The sequence below is a fragment of the Anser brachyrhynchus genome (assembly GCF_964034855.1).
Source record: "Anser brachyrhynchus genome assembly, chromosome: 4".
Taxonomy (NCBI): domain Eukaryota; kingdom Metazoa; phylum Chordata; class Aves; order Anseriformes; family Anatidae; genus Anser; species Anser brachyrhynchus.
In genome coordinates, this window is record NC_137698.1 from 16,928,684 (window position 1) to 16,953,080 (window position 24,397).

The 24,397-nt window shown below is 43.2% G+C and overlaps 1 protein-coding gene across 1 annotated transcript in view; it reads left to right on the plus strand.

Moving 5' to 3' along the window:
* The window catches only part of FRAS1 (Fraser extracellular matrix complex subunit 1), a 161,509-nt gene that overhangs the window by 91,373 nt on the left and 45,739 nt on the right, over nucleotides 1–24,397 (plus strand). The window contains exons 20-30 of the mRNA XM_080590382.1: nucleotides 1,879–2,031; nucleotides 4,189–4,335; nucleotides 7,727–7,873; nucleotides 9,349–9,489; nucleotides 9,715–9,855; nucleotides 10,436–10,576; nucleotides 10,805–11,075; nucleotides 12,284–12,368; nucleotides 14,691–15,017; nucleotides 19,182–19,335; nucleotides 23,173–23,351. Coding sequence (XP_080446508.1) covers nucleotides 1,879–2,031; nucleotides 4,189–4,335; nucleotides 7,727–7,873; nucleotides 9,349–9,489; nucleotides 9,715–9,855; nucleotides 10,436–10,576; nucleotides 10,805–11,075; nucleotides 12,284–12,368; nucleotides 14,691–15,017; nucleotides 19,182–19,335; nucleotides 23,173–23,351 — 1,886 coding nt within the window. The remainder of the gene's footprint in view (nucleotides 1–1,878; nucleotides 2,032–4,188; nucleotides 4,336–7,726; nucleotides 7,874–9,348; nucleotides 9,490–9,714; nucleotides 9,856–10,435; nucleotides 10,577–10,804; nucleotides 11,076–12,283; nucleotides 12,369–14,690; nucleotides 15,018–19,181; nucleotides 19,336–23,172; nucleotides 23,352–24,397) is intronic.

Below are 24,397 nucleotides of genomic sequence, written 5' to 3' on the forward strand. Positions count from 1 at the left end.
CCTTCCTTTACTCTGTCACTAGTTCTCCAGCGTCCCTCAGATTCACCACGAGCGTCATGTTTTTTTTGTTGGCAGTGTTCTTTTGTTAGGTGTTTTGTGCTCTTTCATCTCCAGCTCTGCAGAGGAACAGGAGAGTAATGAGGATGGTTTCTCATAAAACAGTAGCTGAGAAAAAGATCTCTTTCAACATGCAGGAGCAAACAAGGGCCATAAAGAGAAAACTGTGCTTCAGCAGCACCTAGTTTTGTAGACACATAGCTTTGTAAGTGTAAGTTTGGGAGAGTCTAGTTATTTACAGTAGATGCAGGTTCTTTGGGCGCCCTAAGATTTTCCTGTCTCATTTTTATTCCCTGTGTCTGGAACCTGTTTGACTGTACCCGGGTGTCTCTTTTGTTCTCGATCACTGAAAAACTGCTGCAGAGTTTAGTTATGTATTTCATCCAGCCAAACTGGGAGCCAGAGCTCTCTCTAACAGAGAGCAGTGGTTCCAGCAAGAGATTAAGCTAGAGGGGTGTGATTCTTACCACTGCCCTGACTGGGGTGGATTGAGAGCTTAAAGGATCACTATCTTAAGCATACTCTTTCTTCTCAGCCACCTTGACCTCCCCTCTGGCTCTCCCTTCCCATCTGCAAAATTGGGAGCGCGGGGCAGAGAACAGAGGGGCTATACACCCTGTGCAAGGTCAGGAGGAAAGAGGCAGCTGCTTTAAGGGTCTTGAATCCTGCCTGCAGTCAGGATTGCATTCAGTTCCGTGCTGCACCGCTGCTTTCCCACCAGTGCTCGGTGAGAGTCATGTGTGTGTAACGTATGGGAAGAAATTGGGCTAGGTTTAGGTTCCAGTTGCAATTACACAGTTGCAGGGATGGATGCAGCAATCTCCAAGACTCCCATGTGAGCCTGTCTTCAGCTTGTAAAATTAGATTGCCTGACGATCTAGTGGTGCTGTCGCGGGAGACAAAAGGCAGAAAGCTGAACCTTCAGCAGAGAGCTGACAAGAGGCCAGGTACTCGACTCAAGCCTCATTATTACATTTCTTTCAAGACAATTGTCATTTCCTTTATAATTTTCTGAATTACCATGATGAGGATTAATTTGGCTTCCAGGTTACCTTACACTGCCCCATTGTGCACACAGAAGGCCTGTTGTAAAACCTTTTGAAGCGCCCAAGTTCAGGCAGAGGTCAGGAGACATAGGTTTGTGCGCTGCTGAGGGAAAAAGAAGAAAAGGGAAAGGTTTTGAGGCGTTCTCATGCTGCTGAATGCTGCTCTTGGCTTGGCTTTGAGGTCTGCCGTGGTCTCCTCCGGGTGTGGGAGAAATTGTCTCATTTGTGTGGGAAAGTCTGAACGGGATGAACTGTGGGAGAAGGCCATGCAGCTGTGCAGGTTGTGCTTTTCCTTCTTGGAGGGTGGGAGCAGGGGGAGTTGGTTGAAGACAAATCTGTCAGTAGGAGCACCTAAAATCAGAGAAAGTTTTGGGAGAAGCAAAGGGCTTTAATCTGGCTTTGTACAAAGCTTTCTCAAGCTCACCTAAGGACAGATGGGGTGGAGGGTACTTGGGTGGGACAGGAGAGATGCAGAGAATGTGTTTGCTGGGGAAAAGCGGAAACGTTGTGGTGCTCGGGAAGAGCACAAGGTGGGGATGAGGGCAGGAGGAGAGGAGAGGAGAGCTCCTTGAATGTGGTAATTTCTGCTCACCCCTCTTGCAAATATCTGGGAGTGCAGTGTTTAGCATCTGAGCCCTGCCCTTGTGCACCAGATAACAGTAAGGGTCTCTGAAAATGAAGGCCCCAATATCTTCCTTCCCATCAGTGTTTCCCCGTGGCAGCTCTGCTTTGTCCAGCTGTACTGACGGTCTCCGTTATTCCCTGCTTCCTTCAGACTGCCATCCTTTGTGCCGTCACTGCGTGGCCAACCTGTGGGACACCGGCAGCATCTGTGTGAAGTGCCAGAACGCCCGTCACTTGCTCCTGCGGGACCACTGCCTTCCTGACTGCCCGGGGGGATACTACGCGGAGAGTGGTGCCTGCAAAAGTGAGTAGTCCCTCCAGACACCTCAAGTAGCAGTGAGGTGGCAGGGATCCTCGCGAGATGTACCATGAGATGCCTCCTCTTCAGTAGGGGAGCTTGGTCCAGCCAGTAGGCAGGACACCACACGTGGAGCTGGGGGTTACCTTCAAGTTTTCAGGCTGAGTTACCTGAGGCAGGCAGTGCTCTGCTGTCCTGAGCACACACTGAGGCTAGTGGGACCTAGCCCACTGTTATACAGTTAATAAGCGTAATGAGTACCAGGCAGCAGTGTGTTTGCGAGGAGAAGTTGAAGGTGAGTTTTCCTCTCCAGGAAATTCCACCTCTCAAAGGCAGTGGCACAGAAACAGGGTGACAGTACACTAGGTCGTTCCTGGGTTGCTCCCCTGGGGCAGCTTCTGTGAAGAGACGGGCTACTTAACCATAATCAGGGGTAACTTCAGAGACTTTTCATGTGCCTGTCACCAAGTCTCCAGTTTGCTTGGTACCAGCATTGTTAAGGGATACTGACACTTGAAAATACTTTGTGGATGTGTGCTGCAAAGGACCACGCCAAAAAAAATAGAACTCCTGCTGGTAGGAACTTGTCAGGAAGTCTGCAACTTGAAATGGAGTTTGTCCCCTTCCACACTGATAGACATTCAGTTTTGTCTTATTCCAGTTATGGTTGAAAGGCGGACATTCCTAGCAGCCTCTGACACAGAAAGCCAGTCCCATTCAGCCTCATAGCATGGCATGGTAGATGCGTGGTAGATCTCAGCTGCGTGGGTGAAGCTGCACTGATAGCACATTTTGCTCTCCAGCTTCCTGTGCCTTCACCTTATCCCTCCATCTTCTCCAGATTTTGTTGTTGTTTGTGCTCTCGCGTTTCAAGCTTTGAGCTGCTTTACATTTCTTGGACTCTTAGAAGGAATTAGGCTGCTTTTCTTGTTACGTGGCCAACAGAGACATGTTAAAGCATCACACGCTGAGCGAAGAGTATTGCAGTTTATTTTAAGAGAAGAAAATCAAATAAGAAATTCTGCACATTAGAATTAAGATGTAGATGCCAAGCTTATTCCCCTTGCAGGAATTGGCATTTCCTAATCCGGTCTAACTATTGATGATTAATGTTTTGATGCTCCTTTCAAGCGCACTGGGAGCTGTGTGTTTATTTATTTGGTTTTTGACAAATGAAGTTTCAGATTCTTATGAAATATACTCAGTGTCATTTAATGGGGAAAAAACCCCTGAGAGAGATATTTTGCCTTCCGGGAAATTTACGCCCAGGGGTAACATTTCTTCCCTTTCGTATAAAGGTTTTTATTTTAAAACAGTTTTGCATTATTCTAACTGTGTCGAAGCTCATATTACAGTTCATGCTAGCATTTAAGATCTCCATTATGGTGTGAATCTGATTTCTTTGCCAGCTCTCACTCGTGATTAATTTTTCCTGATAGTTGTAATGATGGCATCAATCTTTAGGTAAAGGTCTATCAAGAAGTGAAACAGACTAACAATTTTGTGCATGTGTAACCCTTTTGAGAAACTGGTGCGATCCATTGGCTTCCTGCACTATGGTATTTTAAATCTCGTCAGTCAGACTAAGAAGCAGAAGTGGGAGAAGAAGGGATGAGAAGCTGATCATCTCGCTCTGTCGGTGTCGCTGCTTGGAATTGGTAGTGGCTGTGCAACTCCTGCTGAAGGATGGATATAAATCTTCAGGGAGCTGTCGGAAAAGTACTTTTGGTTTCTGGGGGAGGATTCTAAACAGACAAAATACATTAGGCTCAGGAGGATCTGACCTGAAAATAGTTGAGAAAAAGTATGAGCAGGGTGTACTGACACGTGCTTGCCCTGTTTCTGCTGTTCTCTGATAGGCACGTCTTAGCCAGATATTGTGGGGTTGTTCTTAAAGGGAAGGGAAGACTGAAAAAAAGAGGAATGGGTAAAACGAGAAAGAACTGAGAGGAGAGGAGAAAGCTAGTGTGTATGGCTAAGAACAAAAATAAAACCATTTAAGCCATCTTTCACAAGCTAGGATGTTTGTGGTTCTGCTCCTGAGCACTGAGCACCAGCAGGGGCTTAGGCCTCAGAAGGAACATTTGGCCCTCAGTGTTTTGAAACTTGCTCAAAGATCTACCTTTAATTGAACAGAAATGTTTGCTCTTGCTGTCCCTGCAGGGTGTCACCCCTCGTGTAAAACCTGCAGGGGCGGGGGCCCTTTTTCCTGCTCTTCCTGCAACGCCAGCCTGGTTCTGTCCCACACCAACATGTGTGTTCCTGCCTGTTCCCCAGGATACTACAGGGATGAGAGCCACACCTGCAAACGTGAGTGCTTCTCTCCAAGCCCTCTCTCCTTTCCACAGTGTGTTCACTGACATGTCTTTTCTTGCTCCTTCGGTTACTGTTCCTATTGCCAGGAAAACAGAGATTTCAAGTGCCTAAAAATGAGATGTGCGTTGACAAAAGTGATTTGCTGCCTTAGAAGCTGAGCCTACAGCATGGTTTAAATTTGAACATCAGTTGCAGTTTTGTTATTGACTTCAAAGACAGGAGGCTTTTGGGTCCCACAGTAAAAAGCTCCAGGAGAGCTCATGTAGGCTTCCTTGGTAAGCTTTCTAGGTGGTACACAGAGAAGTGGCCAGGCATGCTGGTGGATTATGGGCTTTGTGAAAACTTGGCAAGGTTAGAACAGTTCTAATCAATTCTTACTAAGGCAACCCCCTCCTCACTGCACTATCTGCCAGTACCTGCCTTGGGAGCTGTGTTACAGCCTTAGCATTTATGCCCCATTTCCCCACATGTGAAGCCTTAGTAGAAACAAGGTACAGCTTTGTAGGCAATACCCAGCTGACTTAGTTGAGCTGTGACGTTTGTATCTCCTGATGATCTGATGCAACTGATCTGATGTTAAGTCCAGTAATATTCTATTCTACTCATGCTGTCCCTTGTGAATCTCTCAGGGCCTCTCTCTCTTCTTATTATTCTGTGCTTACTCTGGCCTTGACGTCAGTTGAGTTATTCCTCACATAACTATTGGGCTTGATGTTCCAAAATGCCAAATTACATGGCCCACAGACATAACAAAAAATAGTTTAAAACCCCCACTTCAATTGACCCACTATAATACACAAACCAAAAAATGAGTGAGTGCTTAAGTGGTTTGGTTGCTCTGAACCCGAACACTCAGATTTGTTAAGTCCTCTATTACCTTGATTTAAAATATCCTAATTTATGATAGAAGAACTCTGTTGCACTGCAATGAGTGTAGGTATCAGTATCATCCTATCTAGACCCAATTTCTTTACTGATGAGGCCATGTAGGAGGAAGCTGATAAGGTTGTCAGTTTTACCTGCCTTTTATTGAAATATCTGCTCCTCCTGAATCTATGATTTCCATCTTATCAGCGGAAATAGAGACGCCTTGCATAAGTTCAAAGAAATAGCTGGAAGAGTTTGTACCATTCTTCAGTTGACAGAAAAAAGGCTATTCAGTAATCATAAGATTTTTTTTAAAAAGGAAAGGAATGAAAAGAGGAATGTCCTTTCCTAATGAAAACTTACCTACTGCTGGCGTCCCCTCACTTTGGACATCTTGGTAGAAGTGGAATGTTCCTGAGGCCTGCGCCTTTCCTGAATTTGGTTCAGTAGCTCAAATGCAAATAGATTTTTGCAAGCAAAGTCAGCTACAATGAGACATTTCTAATCTCTTCACTTACAAATGGCTTTTTAAGAAGTGTAAGTAATCCCTGTGGCGGGAAACTCAAGGCAAAGTGTGTTGGTGCACTGGATTTTTTTCATTCCAAGTGTCACTTGTGCCTTTTCAAGTGCAGTGCTGCTGATAAGCCATGTAGACACCAACTATCCCAGGCTGCTGGAAAACTAACACTTAGAGGTGAAGAAAATTGTTTAATCAGAGGTTGGCAGTTAGGCAGGGAAAAATTGGTCTCTCTTCAAAGTTTATTTTAGTCACATTGCAGTTCTGAGGAACTCAGGTTTGGAATGAAGTTCAGAGAAATGCTGAATGCATGCATGTGCTCTCTGACATGCTCTTAAGCCCAGCGACATACTGTCCGAAGAACAGTGCAGAGCTTAACAAGTTCTTCATGGGTTTAGAAATGCAGATACAAAGTAATGCTGATACAACCAACAGGCAGAATTGCATTCAAATATACTTTTGCTTACAAGGCATGCTTCCTTGGAAAGCCTGATTTTTAATAGATTTTGACCTCATGTGGAATGTTTTGCTGTACTTTTAATAGTTGGCTTTTCTTAGCACTTCACAAATAATGATTATTCCACATATTGTTCGTAAATTAGGTGAAATGGCACTGGCACCAGAGCACCTGAAAATAGTTACTAGATTCTTTAGATAAACATTTTGTTGGAAATTCATTTGCACCTTGACAAAATAGAGACCTTTTGTGACATTTTTGAGATGAGATAGAACAAGCAATTATTTTGAAGGACGTTGGATCTCATTTCAATGAGAGCAATATGGGTATTTTCACATTTGCTTCTGTATCTTGAATTTTTGTGGCTGCAAAAATCCACCTTGATTGAAAAGCAAATGAAAATGGATTTTCACAAGTAGCATGTTGGTATTTGGCACCTGAACTGTAATTGCACTAAATCCTAGGAGAGGTTTTTTTTCTTCTTGCCATTAAGAAACAATCACCTAAGCTTTTTTCTTTAGTTCAGATACTTGGGGCTGTGTTTTCAGAGCTTTTTTCAGATTTATCTTAAGTGCAGAATTGAGCTTTGGCAAAGATCCTGACTCCATATGTGTTTAGCGACACTCGTGGGTAGCTGGTTGGGAATCTAATAGTGCCTTTTGCATAAGCTGTCGTTGTACTTGCTAAGAGGGAGTTACGGTTGTTTGTATAAAGCAGGCATGTGAAACTCCATGAGTTTTCTGCATCTTATTTTTGCAAAGTTTGGTCTTACCAGAATCCAAGAGGGCTTTCAGTGTATAGGCCCAGGGGTAGGAAATATTTTTCAGTCTTTATGAGTCCATTGCTGTTAAACCTTCTGCTGTAAATTAGCTAGAAGCTGTGATATCAGCGTTGAGTGCACTTGGCTGTTAGTACAACCTCCTGAGAAGTTTAGACCCTGGACATCAAAGAGGTGAGCTAAAGTACTCTGAACCTCTGGCCTTTGATGCTAGATTCAGTAAATCCCTGAATTATTTTTTCCTGTTGTCTTCATTTGCACCCTAGAGCTCCCAAATTTTAAACTGTTTAAATAAATAGTAGGAAGCAGTAAGTGAAATTACATAGGTCTTTGGTCCCACCCTGGTTTACTAATTCTAGGAGCCTATTATGGTCCCTAAATTTGCACATTTATGAGGTAAGTCTGAAATTATGTGAAACACAAGGTTACTGAAAGAGACTAAGTAAAACAGAGACAGGGAAAGCTCTTATTTGGGGATTTGAATTCAAGGGCATCATTTTACCCTGATCTTCCCAGAGGAGAGAAAGAAACAGTGTGAGGTTCTATGAGGGGACATACCAGTCTTTTTCAAATAGGAGGGGGCTTTTTACATTTTGAAGGCTGTGGGAGGGAACATAAGAAAAAACTCCAGGTTTTTCAGTCTCCACAGGTGTCTCTCAAAGAGGACCTTGAGTAGAGAGGCTACATGATAATATCATTTTTACTTGCACAGTTGGCTGGTGCATCAGTAATTACAGTTATTTTCTTTGTCTTTGTCTTTCCACAGCTTGCAATAGCCAGTGCCTGAACTGTGAGTCAGCTGCAGGCTGTACGTCTTGCAGAGATCCAGCTAAGGTCCTGTTATTTGGAGAATGCCAGTATGAGAGCTGTGCTCAGCAGTATTATCTGGATTTTTCCACCAAGACTTGCAGAGGTGAAAAACACATTGCTGGCTTAAAGAAAAAAAAATCACAAGTAACTTGACCAATAATCCATTACATTACAGCACGGTCTGTACAAGTAGTCTGCTTTAAAATTGGTGTATGGGGGGAGTTGCTCAGTGACAGAGCACTTGTGAGGTTTTTCCAGTTTTCCTCTTTTTCAGCAGTCATCTGTCACATACTTCAGCCTTTCAGTGAAAAACAAGATTATTGCAAATCCTTCTCTTGTAAACGATTTAGTAAGTGAGCCAGCAAACTTCTCAAAGGTCAGGTCCTGGAATTCATTTAGTCATGGGTCAGCTGAATAACGAGTGAGCTTGCCGCTCTAAATCTTTTTTAGAGGGCCTTGTGTACTTACCTGCTTCTCTCTGTCTTATTAAATACTGCATCACTGGCTGACTGCAGAAACAAGAATTTCAAGTGATTTAAAAGACACATAGCGTGACAGAGCTCCAAAACTTCCAAGGAGAGTGTTCCATAATGGGAATAAGTGAGGATAACGTGGCTTTATTGCGTGCCACCACCACCGCATGCAGATATAACACAAATGGCAGCTCAGTGTTCATTTCCATCTGGCTCTGTCAATACCTGAATGCGCCCTAACTAAGTGGCGCCACTCCCTTTAGCACTGCAGTTCTTCAGAGGGGTGACATTGCCTAGTGTTGAGCGGGTTGGAATGAGGCAGGAAGCTTGTGCTGGCTTTGCCTTGGGCATGCTGCATTGGCTCACCTTGGTGAGTCTTTGTTCCCATCTCTTCTTCCTGTCTGTCTGTCTGTCTCGTCGGCTAGATGTGTCTGTCATTAATTACTGGTACAAGCCCTCTGAGTGCCACTGGGGCACAAACAGCAGTGTTGGCAACCCAAGCAGTCCTTTAGCACAGTTGCATGGCTGGGACTCTGCTTAAGACCAAAGGGAGATAGTGCAAGGGCATCTGAGGACAGATCTAATCCCAGCTGGATCTGGTGTGGTTCTGCTTTCCAGTCGGGCATTTGGACTGTGAGGGACAACAATTTAATTTTCCTTTGGTCAGAGTCGTTTGAAAGGATGAGACTGATGAAGCAGGGTGGATAATTATGAGCAACAAACTTGTTGGCAGAGGAGGAGCACGGATACTTAAAGGATAATGTTGGACTTTATCCTTCATGGGCAAGAAAACCGTGCCAGTGTTAGCAGGTCTGAATGCTGAGCAAGAGGCTAAGCCTGCTCAAATGTGACATAGTTAGGACATGTCAGGTCCAAGAAGGGAAAAAAAATACACATCTTGTGTTGTAGTAAGACACTCAGTACTAATCATGTTTTTTTTGTTGTTGTTGTTTTTTTAAAGTATCTCTCTAACAGCTTTTACTTTGCTCTCTGCTCCTAGGACTTACATTCCCACAGCTCACAGATCCCACTGTGCTAAGCTCTTGTGCAGGGTGAGCTGTTCACCCTGGAGAGGGCTGCCCTACCTGGACTTTTTTTCTTCCAGAGTGTGACTGGAGCTGCAATGCTTGTAAGGGCCCCCGGAGGACCGACTGCCTGCAGTGTATGGAGGGCTACGTTCTTCACAAAGGAGCTTGTGTGGAACAGTGCCCTGCAGCTTTCTACAAGGAATCAGACGAATGTCAGAGTGAGTTCTTCTTGTGTGTTACCTCTAATCACTTCTACCAGTGATTCTCTGCCTGTCTCCAGTTTGTGCACATCTTGCGTTCAGAAAACACGCTACAGCGGCAGGTCTCGCTGCCCTCCAGCACGCACACACACAAAAGAGCTTGGGGTTCTTGGGGTGTTACAGCACCGTGCAGGAAGCCGTAGGAAGTGGTGTTGAGCTGAACTCTTTACGTGTGATTTTTAGGGTGTGATCAACACTGCCTTCAGTGTCGCCAACCAAACGAGTGCAGTCTTTGTGAAGCCCCGTTTTTCCTCTTGGATGCTCAGTGTGTTCACAGCTGTGAGAAGGGATACTATGCAGACCAGGCACAGCGAAAATGCACAGGTAAGCAAAGTGAGCATGATGTGGTGGAGAGGGATCAGGGTTGCAGTCTGTGTTCTGTACACTGATATTTCTCTGCAAGGCACTTTGATGACGTGTTAAACTCACTGTTGAGGTAGTGCACTCAACTTGAGAATTAAATAACAGGCTCCATCTGCATTTACACGTCTAATTCAGGAGGAATGAGATTCAATGTAACCACACTGTACATAAAAAATCAGTATTAAAAACACATTGTTAGAAATGTTTCAGTTGTATTTGTGGGTTAAAAAACTGTGTAGGACTTTAATTTGTATTTGAAAGTGTTTTTTTCAAAGAGGTACAACAGTTACTTAAAAGCATGTTTCTTCCACTTGGAAGATTGTGTCAGGTTCTCTGTATGAAAAACACTGGTCAAATTAGAAAGGAATTTATTAACAGCTCTTTTATCTGAACTGTTTGCCTTCTCTCTTTGATTTTGTCAATTCGGTAAGACGGTAATAGCATTGGTGTTTCCATCCTGACCTGAGGGACACCCCTGCACACCAGTAGCTGCTTTGTTTTTGCAGTGGCTCAATGGAGTTGTGCTTTCCCTCCAATGCAGCTTGTCCTCCTGGTTGCTTGGACTGTGAAAGTGATGGCCTGTGCCACCTCTGTGACAGCACCACCTTTCTGAAGAACAAGATTTGCGTTCCTGCCTGTGGTCAGGGATTCTTTGGCAACAAGTGGACCAGAGAGTGTGAAGGTGAGTGTCTCTCCTGAGAAAGCAACTAAGCTGGCAGGCTTCCAGCAGATTTTAAGGCCAGAAGTAGTGTTCATTCAGTGACAAGTTTGGAACTCAGTTTTGTGCAGTTTTGTGTTGGCTGTTGAAAGTTGGCAGCTAGTTTTTCTCCAACATGTTCTTTCATAAAATGTGAATGTACATGGTTTTCTAAGTGAGGTTTTTTCATGTTTGTTTTTGTTGTTTTTTTAGCCAGCAAGCATCCCTCAAGCTTTCATGTGAACAGTACCTTCACAGTAGGGATTGGCAGGGTAAAACCCCTAGACCTCTCCTTACTGGGCGTGCATGATCTGGATGGTGATGCAGGAGAGCTCTTGTTCCATATCGACAGCACTCCCTCCAACGGCAGGCTAGTGATGGTGGTGAATGGGAAAGAAGTGCAGCTGAGCAAAGGCGACCACTTCAGCTTCAAGGATGTAAAGGAGAATAGAGTCCGCTTTGTGCACAGCAAAGAGAAATCCAGGTGACTGCATTGATACTTTTTTCTTAGCTCTTGCCTGAAGAAAATGTACATATCTTGAGAACAGGTATTCTTTTGTCCCTTGGAAACATTCTTACAGTGAAGCACGATTCTCACTGCTACTAAACAAATTATCATTGTGTTTTGGAGATATTGTGCCATACTGTAAATGGTGGTGCAAAACTTTTGTTCATGGTATAAGAGATCACTGTGATCCGTCTGCCAAACCTCCTGAGCTCTGGGGGTGCAGGAGTCTTGTCTGATTTTTAGCATATTCTGACGTGTATTTAAAACCGATGTACTATGCTGGCTCTTACAACAATTTCTGTCAGGAAGATGCTCAAATGATGTCACCACTGACCATGCTCTGCAGCATATACTGCATTCATCCATTAAAACTTTGCTTGCAACATGAGCCCTGTTAGTGTTCGGGGACAATTAGCAGTGATTAGCATCTGGCAATGCTCACAGTGCAAGCATGTTGCAAGGAGGCAGATTTCTCCTGCTGCCAGGCAATGAGCCAGTCATCCTGCCAAATTTCACACTTGATTTACATCACCATAAAGCCTTGGCCCAGACTGATACCAGTGGAGTTGCTTGAAATTTCTGCCTGTATATATCAGGGTGTTCTTTGATCCACTGTTTACGATAAGATTCTTGGGGTGTCCTTCCGATGCCAAGGGTTAGCTCATATTCACCAGCTTTAAGGCAGCAGCATGAGTTTCTGCATCACGGTTTGTTTTTCTGCCTGGTAGTCACGATGAAACATCAAGTTCTTGTCATGAGAAATGTAGCTACTTGATGTACAAGGCTGTGGGGTTGCACTATTGAAGAGTAAATAGGAAGCAAAAATGCTGAAGAGTGGGAACTTCTGTCTCAAAGCCAGATAAGTGACATTTTTCTTCAGCAGAGAATAGCTGACATTTAGAATCAGTACTTAATCTTGGAAGCACCATCCTACGTGGGTAACATTAGTTAATGGGAAATGAGGGGATATTATTACATAGTTAAAGGTATTTATTACATGCTGTGACTATTGTGACTCTTCAGCAAAAGTCCTATAAAAACATAATTGCAAAAACTTGAGCTAAAGTATCTGTTGCTAGGTTAATCATTTTTACTTAATATGTAATATTTATACCATTGTTGAGGCTTGCGAGATCACTTCATTTATATTATCCTGTATTTTGGCTTTCTGGGGACTTGTTTAGGAAAGGACAATTTTCCTTGAAGGTCAGCAATCAACAGTTCTTCTCCCATCCCTTGGTGGTCAACATTCAAGCATTTTCAACACAGGTAATGTAACAAAGCTTGGAAACAGCCTCAATTTTTGTACCATTTGGAGCCTTAGCTTCTTGCAGTGATAACGAAGCAGCTAGGCAGGACTTAAGCTGGTGTTCAGGTCAGGCAGATTAAACACAACCCTCAGCTGAGAGGCAGACAGAGTCATACACAAGAAGTGGACTTTGGGGTAAGTGATCGAAGAAGCTGGCCTATCTAGTTTTGTTTGTGCAGGAAATTGCAGCAGAGCAATCACAGAGCAATTATCAGGGAGGGCTGAGGAGTCCCTACTGTTTAAATTATTCTTTGGATCAGCGGAAGGTCTAGTTCAGTCTCTTACTGCAGGGCAATTGAATGATGATTGATCCCTATGGTAGGGATGTCTTGACAGTCAAGAGCATTTACTTAAAAGCTCTGTTCTACGGCAGCTGGGAATTAAATGAGCATAAGCTTTTTACAGTGCGTCTCTTAAACTACTCTCCATTTCTACTCAAGCTGATGGTACTGTCAAGTGTCTAGGTCTCTCGTTACTGCTATTTAAAATCTGTAGCATGATATTGTGGAGGGGCATCACCCAAGAGGTGCTAAACAGGCAGTACATGCATGACTCGTTTTCTAAAGGTAGGCCCTCTAAAAGGCAAGGCATGTAGAGGTATGCAAGATGCACATTGAGGGAGAGGGCACAGCATTGCAGAAAGGAGTTGTTCAAGGCCAGCATAGCTACCTGTGCCCATCCCACCCCTCTGGTAGCCTTTGATTCCCACTCAAGCTGTGGGTGTTCCTCTGACGTGGCTGTGGGGGCTGTGGATGTGCTGGAGCTGCCCAGCCTAGCTCCTTGCTGGCCGCTAGTCACGGTAGCCAGAAGTTCCCCGTGGGCTCATTTGCTATAGGGGGGGGCCAGGTTTCAATACATAATGTCTTGAGTTGTTTCCCGTAAGGTAGCTTCATGGTTAGGAATTTATCTATATAAAAAAAATTGCATTTTATTGCTTTTAGTCGTCACATTCCATATGAGTCATTCCATAACTTCTGAAATGTTCTAGTTTGACTTTTAGTGTAAGAAAAACTACAGATTTTGATCCTGTTGCATGTATATTGATTCTGGCTGGCGCTGAAATCTTTTTTCAATCTAATCTCTTGTTTGCCTCAGTAGGAAATCCAGCTAAATAAGAGCTGCAGTCACTGCCCCAGAATGCATAAGTGAAGTTTAATAATGGGAATTTTGCCTGTCAATCGTTAATAACCCTGATAAGTTGTATTCAGGTGAGATGGCAGCAGTTAGCTCTCTGATGAGCATTGCCTGGGCTTTGACTTTGTCTCTGCAGGATCACCCACATCCTGAGGCAGGGTATTACTGATGGCAAATGTTGTTTATTGTGATCAGTAGAGACTGCAAATTTGAACTTTCTTGATGGCGAAGAACTAGGGAACTAATTTGAATCAGCAGGAATGTGAACTCTAGCTGGTCTCCTTTCTAGCAGGAATAAGGCTGTGTGTAGTCTTCAAAGATAAGTAATGATGCTGATGACACCCAGATTTGCTGTCTTTGAGATGGACTCAGTCAGTCCAAGACAAGCAAAAGCACATCCTTAAGTGTTAGCTGCTGGATGTATTTCTACTTAGAAGTGTTAATTCAAGCCTCTGCCTGTCAGTTTGGTTCACTGTTGGTATTCTTCTTTCTTTCTTTTTTCCCTCTCTGCTACTCATTTTAAACAGCTAACCTGGGCACACAGATTGTGGAGGGTCTTATTTTCAAGCATTAGCGCTCTGAAAGACATCGAAGTTGTCAAAGCTGTAGGTTATACACAGGGAAAATGTGGTACATCTCCATTCCAACCCTGAACTTCTTATTCACATACGTAAATCTTCAGTATCTGAGGTGTTTGTGTTCCAGATGGGCCTGCTGACGTACATATAAAGTGTAGCCCTTCCAAAATAGTTGGGGTCCGTGTTTCCATTTGAATTTCTGTGGATGGTAGTAAAGCAAACCTGTGTCCCTTGTCTCTTATCTGTGCAGGCAGCAAGGGAGTACAGACTCTGGGTGATAACTAAATTGCTTTCTATATAAATGTCCCAAGTATTTTTCCTTGCAAAGCTTGCTGTGGCATGAGAATCCTATTTTAATGTAATTAAATCAGTCTAAATTGCTAGATATTATTATATCTTCCCACTGGGGGGAAAGTGTGGAGAGAGATCCTCTGCTGCTTAGATACTGTAGGCTTCCAGAGGTGAAGCAAGCTAATTTCCTTAACCCTGCATTTTTTTCCTTTCCTTTTTTTCCTTTCCTTCAAGTCACTAAGATGAAGCAAACAGCTAAGAGCTGCTTTTATGTTTCAGACCCCATACGTGCTGAGAAATGAGGCTCTCCTTGTCCGCAGAGGGGAGATTGGAACCATAACAGACCTGTTGCTTGGTGTGAGAGATGGTGACAATCCTCAGGATGTCATGCTGATGGTTTTAGAGCCTCCACGTCACGGGCAGCTGATCAAACCTTCTGGGAAGTCAGATTCTGCAATCCACATATTTCACCTTGATGACCTTGCTGGTGGAATGCTCCGCTATGCTCACGATGGCTCTGACAGCCAAGATGATGCAGTTCTTTTCCAAGTGAATGATGGGTACCACTTCCAGAACATCCTGTTCCTCATTAAGATTGCTCCCAAGGTATGTGCCATGACATAAAATCTCACAGGCAAATAAGAAGTAGTACTGTGTCCCCCGAGGTGTCACTAATCCTGCATTACCATCAGGCTGTGCTCAGAGACAGGAGAAAGTAAATAGGTCTGGAGTCGCAGGTGAGAGTTTTGCCCTGGTGAGGGCAATAAATTAGAGTGGATGGCAGGAGAGAGGGCTGGTGAGATAGTGAAATCACTCACTGGGCTGATGGGAGCGTGGTGGGAGTGACAAACACGAGTGAATTCAATGACTTTGCTAATAGGGTGTGTCTTTGGTACTGTGGTGGTGGTGTCAGGATCTCTGCTGTTCTCTCCATTGAAATCTTTCACCTGATCCTTCTGTAATGACAGGACATAGATACCTAAATTCAGAAAACATTCATAAGTATTTTAATTTTTGTTTCTTACTTGTATTGCAGTTCATAATTAAAAAACAGCTGTTTGTCTCTTCCGTGTTTGGACATGAAGTGGCACTGGGTATTAAATTTTACAGGGATTATGGCAGTAAAATTAGAAACAGTCATGCTTTAATCTGTTTGGTTTTGAAATTAACCTCAGCCAAAGCATGAAATGTATACCGTTTGTGTGGTGAAGGCTTTTAAAAATAAAGTTGCTGAAGTGCTTGCAAGCATTTCAGTTCTGGTATTGTGGTGCTGTTAAAAAAAAAAAAAAAAAAGCTGAGAACTTCCTTATCCCTTAGTTAATGTGAAAAAGTAATAAAAAAAAGTCCACTGTTTGCAGTCTTTTTATGTATGGATCTGAGAATTGCACAATCTTTCTGTGCTTGCACTCCATAAAAGGGAGCTAAGAGATGATGTTAGCCTTCTTTTGTCCTCCTCTCTGCTGTACTAGATGTCTCTTGTAGCACCTTGGGCATGCAAATTTCAAGGAAGGTTTACAAGCACTACATGTGTCTGTGTGCGGTTAGCACAAGGAGGAACCAAACCCATTTGGACCCTGCGGGTGCTTCTAAGTCTGAAGCAGTAATTAATGGTAATTAGTGACACGACTCACACATCAGTCTGGAAATCAGAAAAGGTTGCTTACAACGCTGGTGCTGACTTACTAGACTCACAGCATAAGAGCAGCCCTGCCTGTGTTTTCTTTACCCTTACGTGGCCCTGAAGAGCCCACAGAAGATCAGGAGGACTGTGAAATGCTTGGATACCACTCTGTTCTTTGTAACTTTTTTTTTTGGTTTTTGTTTTTGTTTTGCTATTGATTAAGCAGGTCCTTGTTGTAAATGCCAGTGAGGGTGAATCGCTGAGTTACAGTTTCTTTCATTAGCCGATTTTGTGCTCCCTTGTCTCTCATTATCTTTCCAAGTCTCTGTGCAGCACTTGGCTGCAGAGAAGAATGAAGGTGGTGACAGAGGTGAGAGTGGAGCAGCTTTTAGTAGGAGGGGAGAGCTGGCAGACACCCAGTGCCTGCCTCATCCTAATTATTGTCTTTGTCGAGTAGCCTTGGGAGCTGCAATGGATGCAGGGTTTTTTGCTGAGGTGCTGTCAGGACGGGCATGCAGAGACACTTCTCTCTTTCCTTGGTTTATACCCACAGATTGCTGAAGAGCCTGGTAGGGCCCTGGCTGGAGGGGTGGGGAGTTTGAGAGGTGGTTTTTAAGCCATGCTGCTTATCTAAGTACATGGAGCTTATTAGAATATATTGCTGGATGGTTTTATGTGCTAAGTCCTGGTGTGAAAGGACATTTCTAGGATTCCCATTCAATCGGCTCAGACAGTATAATTTTCAGACATTAATCCACAGAAGCACTGCAATGAAAATGTGAAAACATAAAAGGACAACATAACCTTCAAAGTATTATGAATTGGAGGCTTTTGTTTCTTCACAACGGGTGTGCCTTGTTTGCTGCAAGGTCCTTTTTTCAGTCCCTTTGGTTACTAACAGCCTGCTTTTCCTTATTTGCCCCTATCCCAACACTTCATTTCATCTACTGCAGGCTGAACAGCTGGCCTCAATTTTGAGAGCTCTTAATAATGATTTGCACTGCTGTGTATTTCTGTTGATGTTCTTTAGCAGTTACAGCTTCTGTGAAGTTAATTTGAGACCTGCTGGTGCTCCATGTCTGGCAGAGCACCACCAGTGGTGCTCCAGTGGGGAACAGTGAGCCCGTTCCCCACACTACGCGACCGCAGGCTGTGTCCTGTAAGTCAGACGAGGTCAGACCAACGCTCATGTCATCTGCCCGCTGCTGGTGGGATATGGAAGCCTTTCCTTTCTGGGTGCAGGAAAAGGACAGGAGATGCTTGTTCCAGGCATGTGTGTTAGGTCTTGTTGAATGTGCTGCCTCTGTTCACTTCATAAAACTTTGCCACACAGGCACCAGCAAAAAAAAAAATCTAATGTGATTTTAGCTGTTTTGCTGAACACAGAGTGAGGTAAGCACTGTGATCAGGCAGTAGTTTGTCACTGGATATGTTTTTTTAAAGCTTACCAAGCAAAAAGAGCTGTCTCACGACTGTCTTTCTATTAATCAGCAGATCACAGCATCAAAGCCAGCTGGAAAAGGTATTACAAAATGCCTGACTGGTTTAATGTGGCCAGTGAAGAAGCACTCAATCATTTAGTTCCCCAAAAGCCGAAGGGTTCCAAGTTTATAGCAAAAGTGTCACCTCATATTGAATTAGCATTTACTTTAAAATATTTTATTTTCAAAGAGTGTATTTCGCATGTCGTGCTTTGAAGTGTGGCCAGTTTCATTTTTCTCTCCTCACACAATAAATCCAGGGACCTTTCTGGCCTTGTTTGTTGTTTGTTTCCGTTTCCAGAGTTAGGCTTTGCTAGGCCTGTACGAGTCACGATGTGGTCACATCAATAAGGTCGGAGGAAAGTTATCGTACGTATTGGCAGGGTTCTCTAGGCTGGCACTGGGCCTGGCGTACTTCTTTATGTAAAAATAAAGCAGCCATCACGCTGGGAAACTGTTGGTCCCAGATCATGTGGAATTTAAAAATTAGCTCCTCAAAATAAATACAAATTAAATGGGTGAAAAATGCTCAGCAGACAGATGTCAAAATGGAGATGGGTAATGACCCTGTAATGTGGTTCTCTTTTTAAAGCATCCTTTTAGCCCTCTCTGGTGTCTCCATTGCTTATTTGGAAGAGAATAATAAAAAGGCTTTTTATCAGTTCTTGGGGTCAGCCATTATTATGTGGAATAGTAATGAGGAGGAAGATGATTGCTTACATGGAGCTGTCATTTTGACTGATGATGCAATTCAGCACAGCCAGTTTCAAGATGAATCCTCAGAAATCAAGAACAGAAATCACATTTACAGCAAGTGGGCTTATAAGAAAGAGTTGTGACAGTGAAGAGGTCACAGGGATTTTGGTGGCCTGTCTAACAAAGCATGAGCTAACGAAATAATGTAGAGCCAGTAAGGGCTAATACAGTCCTTGAAAGCCAGAGCAGTGTTACTGAAGTATATGTCAGCAGTGAAACCATTACTGCATCCAGTCACGACATCCAGATTTCAAAAAGCTTGAATGAATACTCTTAAGCTGACTGAAAGAATTTTTCCCCACCTTCTGTTAGAAAAGCATGAGGTTGGTTTTAAAGCTGGGTTTGCTCATGGAGAGTTAGTAACAGTTAAGGGTGTGAGTAAAGATACTGGAGGTGCCACCAAGAGATTCTTTTGAACGGATAAGAAGCCGTGGTTCTCTAAGCACCCTTGACAGGTGTGTATTTTTAGAAATAAAATGAGGAGAGGTAACAACAAAGGTGGATCCAAAAGCTGTTGTTGACTGGATACATTTTTTTCCAGTGGCGATGGCAGTGAATTTTCCACTGTGCCAAGGAGATAAATTCTGTCGAGACATGTCAAAAGTCAACTGGAGAGAAAGTGAGGATGGTGGTGAAAGACAAAATTATGGAGGGAGACTGACATCAGGAAGGTTTAGAGTTGGAGGCAAGCAATTAGAAACACTGTAGGGCCAGGTCGGTTCTGCAGGGGGAGAATTGTGTCCGAGGGCTACAGGTGAAAGATGCATGTCCTTTTCTTGAAGAAGACGACCAGGGTTGAATGTCTAGGAAACTACAACATACTCGGTGTCATCCTTTTCACTTGAAAATCTGTTTGCACTGGCATTGCTGATGTTCAGGAAAGCCTCTTCTTGTTGTCCCCCTCACATGCAGAGTGACAGAAGCCCTCGGCTGGTGACAAATTCCCTGGTCTGGGTGCCCCAGGGAGGCATGCTGCAGATCTCCAAGACGATTCTGCATGCTGAGGTACCCGGTGCCCGTGACTCCGAGATAACTTTCAACATCATCAAGGACCAGCCAAGACACGGTAAATTTGTTTGGAGTTTTATTATCAAAAACCAGCTATAGGGTCTTGCTTTTCACCCTGCACGTCTCAAAGTCTTCAACCACTAAATAAATGTGCAGGGTTCTGGTTGCTTCAAGGGAAAAGTATGTTCTTAGACTTTCCTGGGCTGATTCTTCTATGGTATTTTGCCCACAAGAACTAGCATTTGAGGGAATAATTTCTTTGTAATACTATACTGAAGAAGTGCCGCTAACCTCATCTTTTTCTAGTTCAGATGGGCGTGCAAAGTAATGAAGCACTGTTGTTCTGCCTAGTAACCTGAACTTCTGCCACTGTTTTTCTCTAAGGGTAGTGAAATCCTGGTGGATTTACAGCTTTGTGAGAGCAGAATCTCACTCTGCCAAAAGATAATAGCCCGTAATTAATGTCTGGTTTCAGAGCAGCATGGAGCAATATCTGCCTCTAGAAACTGCTGAGCAAAAGTTTACCTTGAAGAACTGGAGAACTCCCTAAACTCCATGACATTTAATTTCTACTAATGGAAGAGACTGTTGACTCAAACAGAAATTGGTGACATTTGCATCTGTTTATAATTCTTGTTTCCAAATTCCTTTTGAGAGGCTCTGATCTCACCTCTCAGAGCAATGGCTTTTCAAGTGACCCCTTGCGTAGGAAGGACTGCAGCTTTCAGAACATCCTCCAGACCCAGGCCGAGGAGTGTGGAACGTGCTGGGATTTGTGACAGATAGAAATGCAGAGAAGCTGGATAGAAAAGAGAAGATGTCATACATGGAGGAAAAGGAAATAAGAACAGACAAGAAAAATGCTATTTTCACCATCAGCATCCCCATTTTCTTCATTAGGACCATGTCTATAAGTAGCATATGTTGTACTTCAATGAAATGGTACAGTTAATTTTAATTTGCTGGGCCAGATAAAATGAAAGGGTCACTTCAGCAACGTAAGTGCTGTGGTTTTGCCTTCTGCTGTAAGGATAGACTGGTTTCCATAACAGCTGCTGGTACCTGACAGAGACATAGATTATGTTATTTTTGCAATTTAGTAGAGAAGTAATTAATTTGTATTCCCTCTTTCATTTTCTGCAGATGGAGAGCTATCTTCTCATTTTTAATAAGCATTTACATGAAAACTAGATTTTTTCCCTGAGGAGTTTGTCTCCTGCTGCCTAACCCTAACCAAAATTTATAACCCTATATTTGTATCACCATAATTATCTCTGCTGTAATTAATTGCAATAACACAAATGGGTTTGTAGCTTCGAGTGAGGAATATGCAGTAGGAATCAACGATCTTCAAAGTTTTATCTAAAATGCTATTTCACAGAAAGGGAGGAAAAAAATAAGACAGAGAAATGTTGAAAATGGGTCCTTAATTAAGGAGGACCTATCTGCTGATCTTAGTATTTGACTAATGGAAAAGGTATTCATACCTGTAGGAAATGCATCACGCGCTTTTAGGTAGGAAATAAAACCACTTCGGAATTAGCTCCCACATTTCTGTAGCACAAGTGCATGTACAAAGAATGCTTCCTGCCCTTTATTTCAAGACCCAGAAACCCAACAGAAGGGATGTGATTAGGGAAGGAAGATCCCTCTCCAGACCTCCTCCATCTGCAGGGGTTGATTTGTTACTGTTCAGTTGGTTGCCAGAGCACAGTTGATCTTTCTAAGGATCTCTTTATGCTGAACATCATTTTGTCCATAGAAATAGAACCGGTGTCCTCCCTGGCTCTTCTCCCAGCCCGCAGGATGCCTCAGCATAGCTCTGTGACTTGAAAACTACTTATTTCTATGGGTAGGCATTGTAATACCCTAAGCTGCTCCGTGTGGCATACATTCGTAGAGGATGAAATTTCTAAAGCCAGTGAAAAATGGTATTTGTCCACTCACTTCTAAAAGAAAGAGACCTCAGTACCTGAAGTCTCTAGGCAGCCCTGGGAATGCAGCTGTCTCAGTGGATTTCAAGAAATTGCCTGAGTGTACACAAGCTGTACGTTCATGTGTGTAACATATCAGCGGGTGCTTTTCTGTTTAAAATAAATTTGAAATGAAATGATGATCACAGACTATGTAACTAGGTAAACATCACAGAGTTGTTCTTCCTGAGTGAGTGAAATGCTAATTTATAAGACATGCAGGCGTGCATCTTGCTTAAAGCTGCTGTATGTTCTCGTTGTGTCTTCTCTTCCTTTGGGAGGGGCAAACAACTTGCAGGTCCTAACTCCTTTGGGTATGTGATCAGCATCTTTATAAATCACACAAAAGATTCAGGTGGGAAACTCCCGTGAGCAAAAGCATCAGACTGGGAATGTAATTAGGGCAGTGGATTTCACTGATAAGGGAATATTAACAGAGAGTTGGGTTATAAAACGGAAGTGTGATATTTCAGTTTGAATTATCTTTTTACTACACTGTTGGAGGGTGGTTTGGGGAAATGAACTGCGAGAGCTTCTGATGGATATTTTGCATAACAGAATGATTAATGCTGTAGGGAGAGCTGGAGTGAGTTATAATAAATATGGCTTCTGAATTGGTAGCCATGAGGGGTACGTTCAAAGATGGGTAAAAACAGCACAATATACAACTAACGAGTTACGTGGAGAGCAGCTAAATTATATATAGCCAAGAGTAGGAAAGACTGGGGAAACATAACTTTTTTCACAGATTGTGTTAACTCCCAAGCAATTAAATTACATTGTAAAATAGTAAAAAAATATATGCCATTTATTTTGATAATATAGTTCTTTGTCAGGTTTTTATTTCCTTTGTGTATGTGGATGGAAGAATGTTCACATTTTGTGTGTCTCAGGGAAACCGATGACCAAGGTTTTGATACCCTTCTCTTGGTGGGTAGCATGTGGCTCTTTGATTAATCGTGTCGAAATAATGGTTTTAGAACAAAGTCTGTTGAATATCACTAGTGACATCTAAATTCAGACCTTGCAGGCATACATGAGGAAAGCTGAAAAACAGTGGGACGTGCTCCCATCCTGCTCTTCTCTCTCACATCTGCAGTGGAGCCAGTGACGTTTCAGTCCAGCTGAGAGCCTGTTTCTCAGTACAAAAACCAGAAATAAGCTGAATGTTACAGATACAGAAGCTATATACCCTTTGGAGTAGGAGCTACGAGCCAGGGCATACAGACTTTCTGTACAACCTATGATACGGAGGATTTTTTACTCTGTCTGTTCAAGAGCTCTTCTTCAATTAAAGATTTCTGTTCAGAGAAATCGGTTGAGGATACTTCTTGGTGTAATAAGTGCCCAGAAGAGCTAGAAAATAGCTGACCTTGAAAAATTAGTGTGCTGTATTCTGATAGTTAAGTTGTATCCTTGAGGGGAAGATGGATAGTCTGCTGCAGTGCTTTTAAGCCTGATTGTGTCTCACTTCTCTCTTGTCCTTTCACAGGAGCTGCAGAAAGTGAGGCACGTCCTTTGTGCCTGCTTTTCTGCTCAGTTTATCAGACGGGCAAATTTCAAGGTTTCAGCACAATTTCAGTGTGCTGGTCAGTGGGCAGAAATACATTTCGGGCGTTTGAAGTCAAGATCCTGTTTTTTGCTTGGCCAAGTATTTCTTCTGTGTCCTTGTACAAGCTGTTTGATCTGCCCTTTGCCTTGGCACACAGGAAATAAAATTTCCCTGTGTCACTGGGGTGTTGCGAGGTTCTTTGGTGGTGTATAGGAGCTCTACTGCTGAATCTGCTTGTCTCACTAGGTGGAAAAAGATGTAGAGTTGGTGGACATTTGTCTTTGGATGCTCATTAGTTGTTGAAAAGGCAATATCTTTTCTTTGTTTTCTCACAAGTTGTGCCCTGGCTGTTCATCTTTGCTTTCCCCAGGTGAAGTGGTGCTTCTGGTCCCAATGCCAGCAGATGGCCCAGCAGACTCCTGGCAGCTTTTGCCTGATGGAAGAGCAGCTTCTCCTACAACTTCTTTTACCCAGCAGGACATCAACGAAGGCATTGTGTGGTACAGGCACTCTGGAACCCAAGTAGAGAGTGACTCCTTCCAGTTCCAGGTACTCCTCCCCTTCATATTCCCAGGAGATCACAGAGCGGTTCTGCAGGCATTTTTCTGTGAGATTATTTAGTCTATCGTTCCCTCTATCTTTTGACACAAGGTTTTTATATATACATGTACATGTATAAACAAACACACACGCAAAGACGCATGTAAATATATATATATATATACATATTTACACACAGACCAGTTATATATAATTATAACATATATACATATTTACACGCAGACTTATGTGTATATAGTTGCACGTTGTTTGTCTGTAAATGAATGTCCACGTGTTGATCTGTCAGGGTGGATGCACTCCTTTTTTGTATTCCTGGGAGACTGTCATTCGTGTCCAAGAAAGCTTTCACTGTGTGTGAATCACCACATTTGATCTGTAGCAGTGGAGCCAGCCAGCTACCCACAGTGTTGAGCCTCATGCGCTGGCGTTAACCTTCCAGATGTCAAGTCACAGGCCATATTGCAAATCTGGAGAAAACTGTCTTTCAAATAGCGTCTAACATTTGACATATTAAACTAATAGCTGGTCTGACTTCCCATAGAATAATCCTATTTCAGGAAGAAAAGGGTTTTGTAGAAAAGGAGTGTTGTTATCCTAGCACCTACTAGCTTTTGTAGGCAGGAAGGTGATCTCAGAGCAGGAGTCCCCAGAGGGAATGGGCAAGCAGGTGTGCACTTCTAATTACCATGAGAGGAAACCTGCAGGCTTGTAGCAGCCTGTCAGAGGGACAGTGTAACCAGAGACTGATAGTTTCTGTGACGTTGATCACTTCTCCAGTGGCCCTATGCCTGTAGGGTAGGATTGACCCTTGGGGACGCTCTATTGATGTGCTTGGGGTTGGTGTGAGAGGAATCATCTTTTGGGGAAGAAATGGGAACAGGAAATGTTTTTTGCCTGCCAATCATTAGAAGAGGTAACAGAACAGGTAACAAGATAACTCCCATAACTTGTCATCTGCTGTCCCCTTTCCCCCAGCTTTCTTTGAGATAAGGCTTATCCCAGGAGACGAGGGAAAAGCCAGGATGTGGGTCCAG